Source organism: Octopus sinensis, linkage group LG2 (genome assembly GCF_006345805.1).
Source record: "Octopus sinensis linkage group LG2, ASM634580v1, whole genome shotgun sequence".
NCBI classification, from domain to species: domain Eukaryota; kingdom Metazoa; phylum Mollusca; class Cephalopoda; order Octopoda; family Octopodidae; genus Octopus; species Octopus sinensis.
Window position 1 is genome coordinate 49,456,152 of NC_042998.1, and position 17,460 is coordinate 49,473,611.

A 17,460-nucleotide genomic window follows, 5' to 3' on the forward strand; every position below is an offset into this window, starting at 1 on the left:
GTCAGCCACTAAGGGACATGCTCAACTGGTTAAGGTCAAACAACTGACAAGCAAATCTGTGGTATTGAGCAGAATATTTGCTGTAGCCCATCTTTTATACCAAGACAAAACAATGTACATGATAACACTTCCAATCAGTTAAGATCAGAAGCCATGAGAGCCACTGCCTGGTACTGCATCAGGGCATTTATTATTATTATTATTATTATTATTATTATTATTATTATTATTATTATTATTATTATTATTATTATTATTTTTCCTTCTTAATACAGTGTAGGTAAAAAGGCATCGGAGTCTTTAGTCATCTGTCAAGTCACAACAAGAATCCCAGACATATTTTCCTTAGGATGTGCGATGCGACCAATAAGGCCGCTTTTTGAAAGACATCAACCTTGCATGGGATTTCCAGTTGCCTTCAGAAGTTTTGAAGTTTCGATGGAATTGAGCCCAACGCTCCGATCACCACTGGTACCACTTTTACATTACCCTCTCGCATTCCATACAGTCTTGCCATTTCCACTTTCAATTCGGAATACTTGGTGATTTTTTTCAACTTCTTTACTCACAACATTCATGTCATTTGGTATGGCTACATCAATGATCTGACAGTATTTTTCTCTCTTATTCAATATAACAATATCCGACCGACGGTGTTTGATTAAACGATCCGTCTGAAAATCATAGTCCCAGAATATCGTTACTTTTCCATCCTCCTGCATAACTTTACTTGGTACATGCTCATGCCAATTCTCTGTTACTTCATATTGGTATTTACAGGATAAGAGCCAATGAAGATACACACACACTTTATCGTTGTGGTGTTTGTATTCTTTTTATGCAAGGCTGTCACACCCACTTACCAAGTAGATCACATTTTCCGCACTTTTTCCTCAGAGTTTGCATTTCTGGGTGTCAGTAGTTTTATAGATGTTATACTTCATTGAATTGGTAGCGAGAGCCTGGTCTTGTGCAGCAATGATCAGGCTTTCGGTGGTACGCTTCGAATCACCTCGCTCAAGCCATGCCCACGATGCTGTATTTTCCTTAACGTCCTGTGTATTCCTTTCAAACTGTCCATGCATTCTCATTTCAAGGTCTTCTTTTCTCCTCTCCTCAGCTCTTTGGTTAAACTCTTGTCGCACAGTATCCAATATCGTGATATTGCTGATTGAAAATATTGTGTTTACCGGGGGTTTGCACCGCCTGTCAAGTCACAACAAGGACCTCAGACAGACAGTGCTTTAAGCAATATGCGTGCAGTTCCAAGCAATGGCAATTTTTGCAAGATTGTAGTGTGTTTCTAAAGTTTCTCAATGATTTTTCAGGTTGGGTGGTATTTAGCCCAATGTTCCGATAACAACAGGGACAACGTTTATGTTTGACTCTCGTAGCTGCCACATCTTAGCGATCTCAATTCTCAGGTTTCCATATTTATCAATTTTTTCTCTTTCTTTCATGATAACATGTTGGTCTCCTGGTACTGCCACGTCGATTATTAGGTACTCTTTTTTGTCACTCCTAAAGGTTACTATATCCGGCCTTCGGTACTCTAACACATTGTCTGAAAGTCAACGTCCCAGAGGATTTTTTCCTCCCCCTTTTCGTTCATTACCTTTCCTGGTGTATTTTGGTACCAAGCACCCGTTACCTCGTATCCATACTTCTGGCATAGTAGCCGGTGAAGGTTTTGCGCTATCTTGTCGTGTCTGTACAGTCTTAACCAGCCTCTCCATTTCAAGCTCTGTTTTTGCGAACAGTTTTAAATCATCCACGAAGAGAAGGTGGTTGAGATGAGGTCCATTCTTTCTCAATTCATAGTGCGCGTTGACTTTACGTAGGACTGCAGAAAGTGGGATCAAGGCTATAACAAATAACAAAGGTAAACAAAAGTTTCCCTGAAAGATACTTCTATTAATTGTTACCTCGGCTAAGTGCTGGTTGTTACAGAAAACACACGTTTTCCAACTAGGCAAGCTGTTCTTAATCAGTGCACACACGTTCTCAGCTACTCCACACATGTCGAATGTTTCCAAAATCCAGGAATGCGCCAACATGTCGTAAGCCTTTTTAAAGTCCATCCAGGCCATGCATAATTTTTTTGTACTAATTACAGTTCTTCATTAGAACCTTGTCTATCACAAGGTGGTCCTTGGTGCCCTTGGATCTTTTTCGGCATCTCCTTTGTTCTACTGGAAGTAGAACTGGAAGGAACATATATATTTTCCCTACGAAGATGCCTGTTAACATTTTCATAAGGGGTTAAGACAAGCAATAGGTCGGTAATTGCCAACCTCATTGCCCTTTCACCGATCTTTAAGCAACAATGATGTCTTTCCCTCTTCAATCCATTACGGAACTGCACCACTCTGTAGGCAATTGTTTGTTGTTGACCTAAACCACTTGAGCCAGTTGCCTTGTATTCCGTCTGGTCCTACTATTTCAGTTCGGCAGTTTTGATACCCGTGCAATTACATCTTCCGTTGTTATGTGCACATGGTCCTCTCATGGAGCCTCCGGGTGATGGAGTTCGGATCTCACGGGATGAATCCACTCAGCACTGTGATGGTGGGAAACTTCTTTCCCCCAGATGTTATTCCAAAATTGGCGGGTTTCCTCTGCTTCAGGAGGTATATTATCTTCCGTTTCTCCTCCTAAGCTCTTAACAAACTGCTTCTGGTTATTTGAGAATAACAGGTTTTGCTGGAACTGCGATATGCGATCAGTGTAGCGTTGCACCTTTAATGTTTTTGTCCGCACTCGTTGTTTTAGGGTTTCCATAACAGTTTTGAACCCTTTCTTTTTTATTTGGTATTTTGCGTCAAGATATTCCCTTGCACTCTCTTTTAGCATTTTTCGATTGCCCCTGGGACCATTCTTCTATGCGACTCAGATCTTTACGCAAAATTTTAATATCACCTTTAGTTCTCCGCTTCCACCACGACTCCTGCCCGTCTGTTTTTCTCTCTTTCTTTCCAACCAGTTCATCTACTAAAATCGAAGCGAATCTGATCAAGTCCCTCATTTCCGTTAGATCTTTTGTCAGAATGTATTTCAGAACCTCATCAACCTTTTGGCTCGCGCGTTTCACAATGTTACATTCGAAGCTTCTCAAATTCACCGGCTTGGTCTCCGTTCTTGTAACTATTATATTCTCGAGTCTTACCTTGAGGTTTCTCTGTTTGTCAGCCATATCCTCTCGTAATACATTATATTGGTTGGCCGGCCTCTCCTCTACTACAATTTCATCTTCCTACGCATTCGCTGATCTTCACCTACATTATCTTCCTAGAGGTTATCATCACTGCGGAGACTTTTCCTGATTGTCTGAATCTGAGCCTCATTAAGAAAGCCACTATTTCGAATTATTCTTATCTGATTCATGAGCCCATTTTCAGTAATCTGGAGCATAGCCAACTGGTTAAAAATTTGTAATGATCTTTTCCCGACAATTTTACATTTGTCATTGTTCTTATCTTTCAAGGTTTGTTTATAGCACTTAATTGCCTTTTTGTTCATATCAACAGACCATTTTCATTTGCGAGTAAAAAGACTACGACTGGATAGAGCCTGGTCTTCTACTCCATTGTCTTCTGAGAGGCCCCTGCCGAATGCGGGAGATTTGGTGTCTTGGAAATCCAGGGGAGTGTTCCCGTTCATGCTGTTATTTGGTTTTGAAATTGTTGTCATCATTGCAAACAATGAGAATGATTTTTTACTGGGTTTGAGATTTTCATGTAAAGAGTTACCCCAAATACAACACCAGCTCTAACTTGGTTGCCGGCCAAAGCTTTAGGACGCCAAGTTCACCCTGTGTAACGTACCGCAGGCCTCCTACAGAAACAGAGGTTACAACGGTCTATGTAGTGCAGGAGTGGCACCAATTGCCTGCGCTGTTCACATGGACAGTCGCATGCAAAATTACACTAACTGATCTGTCCTTCCTCTGCGATGTTAGGTGTGATTTGAAAGAGATGAAATTACTCTTTCTAGCATGCCGAAAGACTTGTCAAAGAGTAATCTTCTTCGGTGGACAGGCTCAGTGTATGAAAATCAAGATCATTGCTTTTGTCCTTACTTCTGTAGCCATGGTAAATCTTTTTATCGTTGTTGTTTTTGTCATTAGCTAGGCTATGTTCTCTAACCACAGGATCCGAGAGGGATGAGTTGGTTGGCAGGTTGTAGTTGCTTCCTGTGCTGTTGATGTTGTAGTTGTTGCTTTTGTCCTTGTCTGGGTAGCCTTCTATCGCCGATGTCAATTACTACCTTTATTGTTGAATCTATGTATGGTAGTAGTAGTAGTAGTAGTAGTAGTAGTAGTAGTAGTAGTAGTAGTAGTAGAGGCAGCAAAAGTAGTAGTGGTAGCAGTAGTAGAATGGCTGGTTGGCTGGTTGAATCGGTGATCAGGAAACAAAAAGATTAATGTTAAGACTAATTAGCAGAGTAAATTGGAAAATTATTTAAGTTGTACTACGATGGAATCTATGTTTTAACTTCTAATAATAACGAATTGTTTTAAGTATCTTTTACCCATTTCTTGTTTCACTCACTAGATTGCGGCCATGCTGGAGTACAACCTTGAAGAATTTTAGCCGAACGAATCCATCCCAGTGCTTCTTCTTCTTCTTCTTCTTCTTCTTCTTCTTCTTCTTCTTCTTCTTCTTCTTCTTCTTCTTCTTCTTCTTCTTCTTCTTCTTCTTCTTCTTCTTCTTCTTCTCCTCCTCCTCCTCCTCTCCTCCTCCTCCTCCTTTACACGTGCACCAGTCTATTTCAGCCATACTGGTAGTTGAGTGCTGATACTTCCAAGTGCACCAACTACTATTGGTATCACGTTTACTCTCTTCATTAATCACAACTTCCGTATTTCCCACTTTAAATCGTCGTAGTTGTTTATTTTTTCTTCTTCTTTCACCGGGGCCTGCTATGTCGACGATCATACATGTTCTTTCTTTTTAATTCACCACGACAATATCCGGTTTCGATGTCTGGTCAGCTGATCGCACTGGATTATTGCATCCCACATGATTTTGCAATTCTCATTTTCGGTGACTCCTTCTGGAGTTTGCTGATACCATGTCTTTGCTCTTTGTAGACCGTGATTTTCACAGAGTTCCCAATGGATCATTCTTATCATATTGTCATGGCATCTTTTGTATTCGCGCTGTGCCAATTTTAGGCATTCGCTAACGATGTGCCATACTGTTTCAGACCTCTTTCCTCACATTCTGAAATTGCTACTATCGGTAGTGTTGTCTATTTTTCACTTCATAAAGTTGGCCCTTAACGCTTGCTCCTGAGCTGCGCATATGAATGCTTCTGTCTCTATTTTCAGGCCACTCTCCTCATCCATAGCCACCGGTATTTTTTGATATTGCTGTTGTTATAATAATAATAATAATAATGATGATGATGATGATGATGATGATGATGATGATGATGATGATGATGATGATGATGATGACGATGATAACAGCAACGACAACAACAACATCGAAAAATACCTTAAGAATGAGAACCCAGGTTCGAAATTTCCCTAAGACACCTGATGAAGGCTGGAGGGTATATCAGCCGAAACGTTGTGTTAACAACAAACAAGATGAAGACAAACATCCGTCAATTGTAAATAATGTACATAATGTACATAATTCCTCATCTCTTAAATATAGAACTGTACACAATTTTCGGTTTTGATGACGCCGGCCTTCTTCGTGTGCTTCAACTGGCTCCACGGCATTTTTTATACCACGCTAGGCTGATTTCTTCTGCTTCGATACAGTCCTGGCAACTGAACAAGCTTCTCTCACCCTTCCCTCTTGAAAAAAAGCCTATCGATGGTCTTGGTATCCATTTTCTTCATTTCTTTCTTTCTCCATTTTATAATTCCCGCTCCATAGCGAAGTGATTCTAACGCCCATGTATTAACTGATTTTATTCCATCCAGTCAACTTTGAACCAATCAATCACTGACTTGCTATTTTTCCAAATCCATAAATTTAATCAACTTTTCAACTTGCTTAAAGTACGATCTAAAATAAATTTGCTAATAAAAAGCTAATTTCAATAGAAACCCTAAATGTAGAGTAATTAACCCAGTTAAAACTAAAATAGGCATTATTAGCAAATATATTTTAGATCGCTTTTTTGCAAGTATGCGCTGCTTTAGTTCTTCAATTACAACATTCAGGCCTTTCGTATCTACACCATACTTCTTCCTAACTTTTTCGAATTTCCATTCATTCTTAAGTTCTCGATTTTTTTTTCCTGACAAAGTATTGACACTACACTGTTCAAGGAGTTTATATCTTCAGAAATTCTCCTTTTCCACCACAGTTGTTTATTTTCTCTTCTATCCGTCGCTTTTCTATTCTCAATAGTTCTCAATCCCATCCTTTCCGCCACGATCATACTTGTAGCCTTGATAAGATTATTTGTTTGTATGATGTTCTTAGTTCAATGTGTCTCAGTACATTATTGACTTTATTCCTCTCTTGATACACACGCACACATTACGATCTGAAATATATTTGCTAAAAATGCCTATTTCAGTTTTAGCTGGGTTAATTAGTCTACATTTAGGGCTTCTATTGAAATTAGCTTTTTCTTAGCAAATATATTTTAGATCGTACTTTAAGCAAGTTGAATAGTGAATTAAATTTATGGATTTGGGAAAATAGCAAGTCAGTGATAGATTGGTTCAAAGGGATTAGCCATAAGAATAACTGCAAATTAACGCAGTTTGATATTGTCGATTTTTACCCGTCAGTATCTAGGCCTTTGCTTCTAAAAGCATTAGACTTCGCCAAGCAGTATGTCACATCGATAGCTCGGAAATAGATATTATCCTGCATGCAAGGAAATCCCTTCTTTTTTACGAGGATTCCACCTCGGCCAAAAAGAGTGAGGATTCTCTTTCGATGTACCGATGGGAGCATATGATGGGACAGAGTTGTGCATGCTTATAGGAACTCATATTTTGCATTACCTGCATCTAGAATTTCCTTTTATACAAGGATTGTATGATCTTATAGTCACCCATAATTTAAACGACCATGAGTTAGATAAACTTAGGAAGAATCTGTTTACCTTTTTCCAAAGAATGGGCTTACGGATTACGATAGAAAGTAACCTTAATAACGTAGATTTTATTAGATATCAACTTGTACTTGCAATTAGATAAATTTAAACCCTACCGTAAGCCCAATGAGATGCTATGTTTTATCATAAAAGAATCTAATAATCCACCCGTAATTCTTAAGAACCTAGTTAGTAATGTAGGAAGGCGAATATCATCAATTTCTTCAGATGAGACAGCATTTCAAAATGCTGCGCCGTATTACAATAATGCATTAAGAAAAAGTGGATGCTCGCAGAAGATCCAGTATAATCAAGCTAATTCTAACAATAATAAACCACGTAGAACTAGAACTAAAAAAAGCTTTGTGGTTTAATCCTGTATTTAATATTGCCATAAAAATTAATGTAAGTAGGGAATTCTTAAAATTAGTTTCTAAATACGGGGGCGTTCAATAAGTATGCCTCTGACCCACTTGTCTTTGTTTGATCTAGCTGAAATTTTGCATGTGCAATTATTGATATCTATATAGATTAAGTGGCAAATTACAGCTCCGAACTAATTGTGGTTTCTGATTTACATGTGTTTGAAATGAGTCAAGTGGGAAATGGAGCATGTTGAGTGTTGAGCAGTGTGATCGGTTTTGTATTTGAATGACGCACACCACAGGAGACTTTTAATGAAATGAAAGTATGCCCCATCATATGACCTTGTAAAACGGCTGGCATCGTGAATTCAAACATGGTCGGAACTCTGTGGAAACAGCTCGCAGATCTGGTCGCACCCCTTCTGCCATGATGAGGCATCTGTCCGTCAAGTTGAGGCTGCCATTTGGAAGATCGACGCATAACTATTCGCCAAAAAGCCCATGAGGTCAAGATAGTACCGGGTCTGTGGAAACTATCATTCATGACCATTTGCATATGCAAACGGTGTCTGCCAGATGGATTCCCAGGTTGCTCACACTTTTCCAGAAGCAAGACGCAAGAATTCCAGAAGCAAGAATTTAGGGATGTGCCAAGAAGATGAGTCAAAATTTTTCAAAAGACTGGTTACACAGGATGAGACCTGGGTCCATCACTATGATCCAGAGACCAAAGCCCAGTCAATGCAGTGGAAGCACCATGACTCACCTCCTCCAAAGAAGGCAAGGGTGCAGCCCTCCGCTGGGAAGGTCATGCTTACAGTCTTCTGGGACCAGGACGGAGTAGTGATGACAAATTTCCTGGCAAAGGGTACCACAATTACAGGAGCCTATCATGTTTCACTTTTGAGGAAATTAAGAGAAGCTATCGAAACCAAGAGGCGGGGCAAGATCAGCAAAGGCATCCTCCTCCTGCAGGACACGCTCTCGGTCCACAACTCGCGTGTCGCCAGATCGAAGCACAGGCGTGCGGCTATGAACTCTTCCCCTCCCCTACTCTACTGACCTCCTCCCTTGCACCCTCTGATTTCACCCTCTTCCCAGCCATGAAGTTGTTTTGAAAGGAAAGCGTTTTCCCAGATGATGAAGCCTTGATTTCTGAAGTCACGTCGTGGTTGGAGGACCAAGCTGGGGTCTTCTACGAAAACGGTCTCCAGAACTGCATCAAACGATGGGAGAAATGCGTACCTCTGGTTGTGTCATATGTAGAAAAAGACTAATACCTGTGCCAAGTTTCGTGATCTACTGCTATGGGAAGGGGTCAGGGGCATTACTTATTGAACCCGCCCCTCGTACTTTCAATGTATCCGTAAGTTCTATAGAATATTTAATAGCAGACCATTGAAGGTTAGCTATTCTTGTTGCGAAAACTTCGCAACTTTTATTAGTCAGCATAACTCGAAAATTATTACAAACAACCACAATGCCGAATCTAATCTGAGGAACTGCAACTTCAAAGATAAAACTTACTGTCCGTTGGAAGGTAAATGTCTTGAAAAGGGAATTTTTTATGGAGCCAAAGTACAAGTAAATGGCTCACAAGAATATAAAACATACACAGGGGCTTCGGAAAATTCATTCAAGACTCGATTCTATTCCCACCGAATTTCTCTCCGATACCCCGAGAATAGGACAGGAATAGACTTGCAAAGTATGTCTGAGAATTGAAAGAGAATTACATCCGTCCTTTCAGTGTGACCTGGGAAATTCTAGAAAAAGCATCATCATACAGATATGAAGCTTATAAAAGACTAATGAAATGTAATCTTTGCTCCTCAGAAAAGTTCTTCATCCTGTTCCAAGATAAACATGCTCTTAACCAGAGACGCGAGCTCTTAAATTCCTGCAGGCACGCCGTGAGGTTTAAAATGTCAACCGATAAAATACCGTATGGGTAAACTGTTTTGACTTTTGGAAAATGTTGACTGTCGCATTTGAATTTGACTTTACACCTTATAGTTATTTTATATTACAATGCTAGTGCATATTTCCCACTTCACTTTTAAGAAAGCCTTTGACTGTTTTACAAATTTAAGCTTAAGCTTTATAAAGGTTTATTTTTATTGTTTACTCACGCATTTAATTATGTTATATTAATTTATTGTGCAATTTCCTTATTCTAACATCTTAATATATATACCAGACATTTAAAAAAAATGTTAGTTACATACGTTATGATGTATATATTTATATTGATGTGAAGATATGTCTTTATATATATATGTGTATGTATGTATTGTAGGTATGTGTATGCATGTATACGTATGTATGTGTATATAGATGTATACATGTGCGTGTGTATATGTATATATATGTATATATGATGATTGCTTCATCTTGAGAGATGATAGCCGTCGCATTAATACACACACCACACTCCATCACACAGTACAATCACTCCGTTGATGGGCCCTTAGATGACTCTTATGACCAGCTGCTGGCTGACAGGGTTTAAAACACAAGTGACAGATATTATTCAAGTTTCTTCTATATCTTTGACCTTTGGAATCTGATTCTGAAGGAATGTTTTTGTGAACTAGCAAATGTCTTTTAAGTCCAGATATTGTCTTATAAGCTTTTTGACATATGACACAAGTCGTAAGAGGTGGTTGGTGTCCAAGATCATTACCTATCTGGGCATTACGATTTTCATGTGACTTCATATGATTCACGTATCCTGTTTTTGACAACAGAACACGGTTACATATAATACATACCCAATGTTCACTGTTGATTACTGTTCTAATTGTTCCTTTGCGACAGGTCCTTTTAAGTTCAGAGTGCTGAATCATCTTTTTCTCTCAGGCATTACAACCAGTCCTAACGGCACCTCTCCACTTGTTCCGATCTAGAGCATCATTTTCCCAATCACTTTTGTTCATATCTAGTTTCTTCAGGTTTTCCTTCATACAGTCTTTATATCTTATCCTCCGCTTATGTTGTGGTCGCTCACCAGAGTTGAGCTCACTTAAAAAAGACGCTTTGGCAAACGCTCGTCTTTCATTCTAATAACATGTCCAGTCCATCTCATTTGAGCCAAGATAACATGTTCAACTGAGCTGCAATGTGCCATGCGCAAAACCTCTGTATCTGGTATGAAACATTCCCCCTTGACTCCTAAGATACATCTGAGGCACTTTTGATGAAAACTCTCCAGCATTTTTTATGTGACGCTTGTAAGTGGTCCATGTCTCACTTGAATAAAGACGTGCAGACAATACCCACGCTTTAAAGACACTGATTTTTGTCTGCAGGGAAATACTCGCTTTTCGAGCTTTCCAAATGCATCAATTCCCTTCCCTTTTCGATAGATATCTCTGCATCAAGACTACCATCTCTTGACATTGTGCTTCCTAGGTAAAAAGAGGTGTCAACGACTTCTAACCTTGTTCCATTTACAAAGATGTTTGGCTCAAAATATGTTTGTCCTGGTTCGGGAGTAAACATTATTTTGGCTTTCCCCAAACTAATTGTGAGTCCGAAATATACACATGCAGTGGAAAATCTGTCCATTAAATGTTGCATACCGACGCCTGAGTGTACCAACAAATCAGCATCACCAGCATAAAGTAATTCTCTAACAAGTATTTTGAAAGTCTTTGCTTTGCAGTTAAACCGAGTCAAATTAAAAATACGACCAGATGTCCGAAATCTGATTCCGGTTCTCCTGTTGCAATCCTTGAAAGCATACCAAAGTAATGCAGCAAAATAAATAGAGAAAAGTGTAGGGGCAGGAATATTTCCCTGTTTGACACCGTTGTCCACCGAAAATTCATGAGATAGCTCACCATTAAAGACTACCTGAGGTTTCATGTTTCTATATAGTTCCTTAAAAATGCTCACAAAATTTGCTGGACATCCAAGGTTACACAAAACAATCCACAGTGCCTCCCTGTTTACCGTGTCAAATGCATTAGTTAAATCAATGAAAACCTGGTATAGTGGCATTTATTCCTCTAAGCATTTCTCTTGAACCTGCCTCACAGAAAATATCATGTCCATTGTTCCTCGCTCAGGTCTGAAACCACACTGTTCTTCAGGAATCACATGTGGACACACATTCTCAACAAGACGATCTAACATGATCCTTGAAAGTATCTTCCCGGCATGTGCCAGAAGAGTTATCCCTCTAGAATAACCATACACTGCTTTCGAGCCCTTACTCTCGTGTACAGAGATTAGAATGCCATTTATCCATTCTTGTGACACAAGATTCATTCCAAACACGAGTTATCAGGTTATGAATTTCAGATGAAATACGATCTCCACTTGCTTTCAGAATTTCAACTGGAATACCATCCAATCCAGGAGCTTTACCTGATCTCAGTTTACATAATGCCAGATTTACTTCTTCAGTGGAAGGTGAATCGTTCATGTGTTGTACTATCTCTTTTTGCGGAATGCTGTTTATGATATTCATGTTCACAACTGACGGATTGTGAAAAAGATCTGCAAAGTGTTCTCTCCATCTATTCATTATTCCAGGAGGATCTTTAATTGCCCCATTTCCATCTTTCAACTTCAAGGGAACATATGATGATGGAGATTGCAGTCCAAAAGCTTGCCGCAATAAACTATAGAAACTTTTAATGTCTTTCCTGTCATAAGCTGCCTATACTTTCTCAGACAAATTTCTCCACCAAATGTATTTAAGCCTCCTGAGTTCTTTTTGCAAGTCTGCTTTCTGAGACTTGTATAACTTTTTTAGTTGCACTTTGTTCTTAGCGTTTGGGTCAAGAAGCTTTTCATGACTGAACCTTTTTGTTGCTAAAAGCTCATTTATCACTGCATCATTGGAATCAAAAAGTGCAGTCACTTAAGGGACTGTCATTACCATGACCTGGTTTTATGTCAGAGTGTCCCTCCCCAAGAAGAGTTGCCTTCACACACACACGTACTACGCATAATGCTGGATGGCCGTTCGTACCCGCTTTCTTTAACCTATATAGTGAATAAAGAGAAAGACTACACACGAGTTCTTCCGCTCTTTGACAGGTCTTATCTTTCGTCCTGCAGGGTGTCCAAAAATCACCCTCCTCACCAAATAAGCTTGGTGGGGTTGCCAGTTTAGTCGCCGACGACCCGACTATGTGACAGGCTGTACTGGGTTAAATGTTACCAGTAGCGCTCAAGAGCGACCTGACATATATATAATATATATATATATATATATATATATGTATGTATGTAAGCATGTATATATGCTTATAATAATAATATATATATATATATATATATATATATATATATATATATATATTATCATCATCATCATCATCATCACATCATCATCATCATCGTTTAACGTCCGTTCTCCATGCTAGCATGGGTTGGACGGTTCGACTGGGGATCTGGGAAGCCAGAAGGCTGGCACCAGGCTCCGGTTTTATCTGGCAATGTTTCTACAGCTGGATGCCCTTCCTAACGCCAACCACTCCGTGAGTGTAGTGGGTGCTTTTTACGTGCCACCTGCACTGGTGCCAGGCGAGGCTGGCATCGGCCACGGTCGGATTGGTGCATATATGTATATGTATATATATATATATATATATATATATAAGTATGTATATATGTATATGTATATATATATATATATGTATGTAAGCATGTATATATGTATATGTATATATATATATATCTCTATATAAACGGCAGTTTGTCTGTGTGTGTTTCTGTGTGTCTGTTTGCTTGTACCCTCACTCTGACCACGGCTTTCAACCGATTCTGATGAAACTTGACACACACATAGCCCAATGTCATAATTCAAAACTAACGCAGCGAAAATTTTGAAAAGTTCCCCCAGTTCTGAAAAAGACCGATAAATTCGACATGGGGTCGATAATCAGAAACAACCAAACCACAGATGGTCTAGGGACGCAACTCGACCTTTTTAACTATCAAAAAAAATTTACCATAATTTTTTTCCCCATTTTTTGCTATTTTTTGGCTATAACTCTCTAAAAATGCTTTATAGTTATTTCCCTTGCAAACCCGAGCAACGCCGGGCGATACTGCTAGTATATATATATATATATATATATATAATATATATATATATATCTGTAAATGTAATATGTGACAATTATTCGGTAGCTATGATAAAACTCCGAGTTTCGGATGCCGAGGTGGAATTTCCACTTCGTGGTGGAAATTCCTCTATTTACATAATATCGAGGTCTCTTTCTTTCTTTTGTTGTCTTACCATTTTTATCAATATATATATATATTTGTATGCGTGCCTATATGTGTGTGTATTTGTATGTATGTTTGTATTTATGTAGATATACACGTAATTTTATGTGTGCGTTTTTATATGTGTATGTTTCGCAAGCTGAACGAAGTATCCAACTTTCGTTACATACTTTTTGGAACGCCATCATTTCACTCTGTCTACCTCTGTCTATTTCCCGCCTTTCTCTCTCAAATTTTCAGTTTCTTTTTCTTCTTTACCCCTTTTTCTTTCTCCCTACCACTTGTTATTCTCTTATTTTTTGTTTTTGCTGTAATAGCCCTTTTATTAACAGACAATTAAATAAATAAATAAATGAAAATAAGGAACATCAACGTAAATTTTTCAGTGTCACTCGGCCGTGAAGGCGCATGTTTTAGTGGTTAGGCACTCTGTGGCATTCTGGATCTCTCTAAGAACAACATTAATGGTATGCGTGTCTGTGGAGTGGTCAGCAACTTGCACTTTAATTTCACGAGTACGCTGCCTCGTCGACCGGATCAACTGGTAACCCCCATCCTCGTAACCGACGTGCAGTCTACCTCGCTATATGCATTTAAGCGTGCAGCTCAGGCCTAACCTTCACTCTAACCCGAATCCTAACACATAAGGCCATTTTAGAGCATAGACTACGCATACTACAACAGACCACTATTTTTCTTTACATGAAGAATTGTAAATAACAACAATTTTCTTCTTCCTCTCCCTCTTTATTTTGTTACGTTTTCAATCTATCGCCCAACTTACAACGTAGTAATTTTTAAGATGAAATGTGCAAAATTGACAAAAGGAAAAACAGCATTAAAAAAAATGTCTCAATTTCTGATCAATAGATAATAGCATTAATTACTTTGCGTGTAGATAAATGCTATAAAAAAAGTAAAAACAACAAGTTGTTCATTTGCCAAAAATAACATTTCTATACAAAATTTCCAGCAGACACTCCCATTCAATGTTGGGGTAATTCGGTTAAATGGTAGTAAACTAGTGTTTACTTTTTTGTCAACATTAAAAAATATAAAAAAACCTAATTGCGTAAAATGCCGTAATGTCCGCTGTGTAGCATTCACTAAACTTGGATTGTAAGCAAAATACAAAACATGTTAATTTGTTTCTTTAAGAATTTGATATTCATGAGAACATGATTTTCATGCATGCGTTCTTTATTTTTAAAGTATAGACGTGAGCGGATTGACATGTTTTCGTAAGCGGCATGTATATCACATGTATGAAATGGATACGGCGGTATATATAAAATCGAAGCAGAGGTTCGTTTTTCATTTCAATACGCACACAACAAACATGGTACTCTTAAAAGTATGGCTTTACTTCATGGTGGTACAGCTTGTAAGGTAAGACAGTTATAATATTACTGTTGAATTCGACTGCTTTTTATTTATATCTATATAGTCTGTGTGTAACGAAGCAGTTACGAAGTTTCATTTGGTGAACTTTCTAATAGTAAACCAATTTTTTTATTGCTATACATCGTATTTCGCTCACCAATGAACACATGCTCTCTCTCTCTTTCACACTCACATACACCGCATTATATGTTTAGGCATACCTACACAAATGTGCCCCACCGTTTTGTTTCCTTATAACTTCCAGAAAATTAGATATTTTTAAATGAAATTTTCTGGAAATACTCTTTAGATAGTATATAGTCTAATTATATCGGAATTTGTTGTGAAAAAGTTTCCGACAGCGGCAAGAAGTATTTCGGAAAATTTACACGAGTAGGCTATTACCTCATTTCTTTCAGAGAAATGGGTAATTTTTAATGAAACTTTCTACAAATACCTTTCAGAGTGTGTAGATTATGATTATATATATATATTTTTTTAATGAAAAAAAAAAAAAAGAAGAGTACTCGTACGCATGCATATTGACACGCATCGCAATATTTTTTCGAAATTTCAAGTTTAATTTTGTAGATACACATGATGTATGTCAGTATATTTGTGTGCGCGTTCACCAATTTTTTCTTGTCATATCAAATTCCAACTGAATCGTAATCTACACATCCTGAGAGATATTTGTAGAAACTTTCATAACAAAATTACTCATTTTTCTGAAAGTTATGAGGAAACAAAGTCAACTCGTGTGAATTTTCCGAAAATCTTTACTTCACTCTTGAAAAAGAGATTTTAACAAAAAACTCCAATATGAACATAATGTACACCATCGAAGCGTATTTATAGAAGATTTCATTAAAAAATATCTATTTTCTTGAGAGTTGGGGGCACACGTGTAGGTATGCAAAAAAAAAAAAAAAAGCAAAAGACGGAGACAAGTGGTGTAGACAACAAACAGATGTATTAATTTAACGCTCGGGAAGTGAAAAAGTCTTTAACGTTTCGAGCCTACGCTCTTCCACAGAAAGGAACACAGTGTGTTTACATCCTCGTTAACTAGTGGTTCAGCAGAAAGATACCGATAGAATAAGGACTAGGCTTACAAAGAATAAGTCCCGGGGTCGATTTCTTAGACTAAAAACCCTCGAAGGCGGTGCTCCAGCATGGCCGCAGTCTAATGTCTGAAACAAGTACAAAAATAAAAGAATAAGCGCAGGAATGGCTCTGTGTTAAGTAGATTGCTTACCAACCACATGGTTCCGGGTTCATTCCCACTGCGTGGCACCTTGGGCAGGTGTCTTCTACTATAGCCTCGGGCCGACCAAAGACTTGTGAATGGATTTGGTAGACGGAAACTGAAAGAAGCCCGTCGTATATATGTATATATATGTGTGTGTATTTGTGTGTGTGTGTGTGTGTTTATGTGTTTGTGTTTGTCCCCCCCCCCAACATCGCTTGACAACCGATGCTAGTGTGTTTACGTCCCGTAACTTAGCTGTTCGATAGACCGATAGAATAAGTATTAGGCTTACAAAGAATAAGTCCTGGGGTCGATTTGCTTGACTTAAAGGCGGTGCAACAGCATGGCTGCAGTGAAATGACTGAAACAAGTAAAATAGTATATGAGTGTGTGTGTGTGTATGTGTGAGTGTGTGAGTGTGTGCGTGTGTGTGTGTGTGTGTGTGTGTGTGTGTGTGTGTGTGTGTGTTTATGTGTTTGTGTTTGTCCCCCCCCCCCCAACATCGCTTGACAACCGATGCTAGTGTGTTTACGTCCCGTAACTTAGCTGTTCGATAGACCGATAGAATAAGTATTAGGCTTACATAGAATAAGTCCTGGGGTCGATTTGCTTGACTTAAAGGCGGTGCAACAGCATGGCTGCAGTGAAATGACTGAAAGAAGTAAAATAGTATATGAGTGTGTGTGTGTGTATGTGTGAGTGTGTGAGTGTGTGTGCGTGTATGTGTGAGTGTGTGAGTGTGTGCGTGTGTGTGTGTGCGTGTGTGTGTGTGTGTGTGTGTGTGTGTGTGTGAGTGTGTGTATTCTTGTGTACGTTCTGAAGTGTTGAAATGTTTTTGTTATTAGACTGTGGCCACACTTGGGCTCCACTTCATGTGGTTCTCCACATGGCCTCTTGGATCCATTTAAGATTTTGTTGTTAAAATTGATGTACAATAAGCTGGTTATACTTCTTATACAATTCATAAAATATTTTAACAATTGTTTTAATGCAATTCCTAATAATATTTAATTATATAAAATATAATAAGGATATTTTCAAAATATCGACTGACTTCGACGGTCCACCTGAATAAAATAGTAATCAAAAAGGGGTCCATAAGCAAAAAAAAAAAAAAAAATTGAAAGATAGCTGAGT

At 38.5% G+C, this 17,460-nt stretch overlaps 1 protein-coding gene across 2 annotated transcripts in view; it reads left to right on the top strand.

Moving 5' to 3' along the window:
- Nucleotides 1-14,513: 14,513 nt before the first annotated feature.
- Nucleotides 14,514-17,460, top strand: part of LOC115232626 (CD109 antigen-like) — a 189,139-nt gene continuing 186,192 nt past the window's right edge. Inside the window, exon 1 of one of the 2 annotated variants that reach the window (XM_029802619.2) lies at nucleotides 14,514-15,077. In XM_029802619.2, the coding sequence (XP_029658479.2) occupies nucleotides 14,950-15,077 (128 nt within the window). In that variant the 5' untranslated portion in view covers nucleotides 14,514-14,949. The remainder of the gene's footprint in view (nucleotides 15,078-17,460) is intronic. The other variant, XM_036513187.1, reaches the window with a different exon arrangement.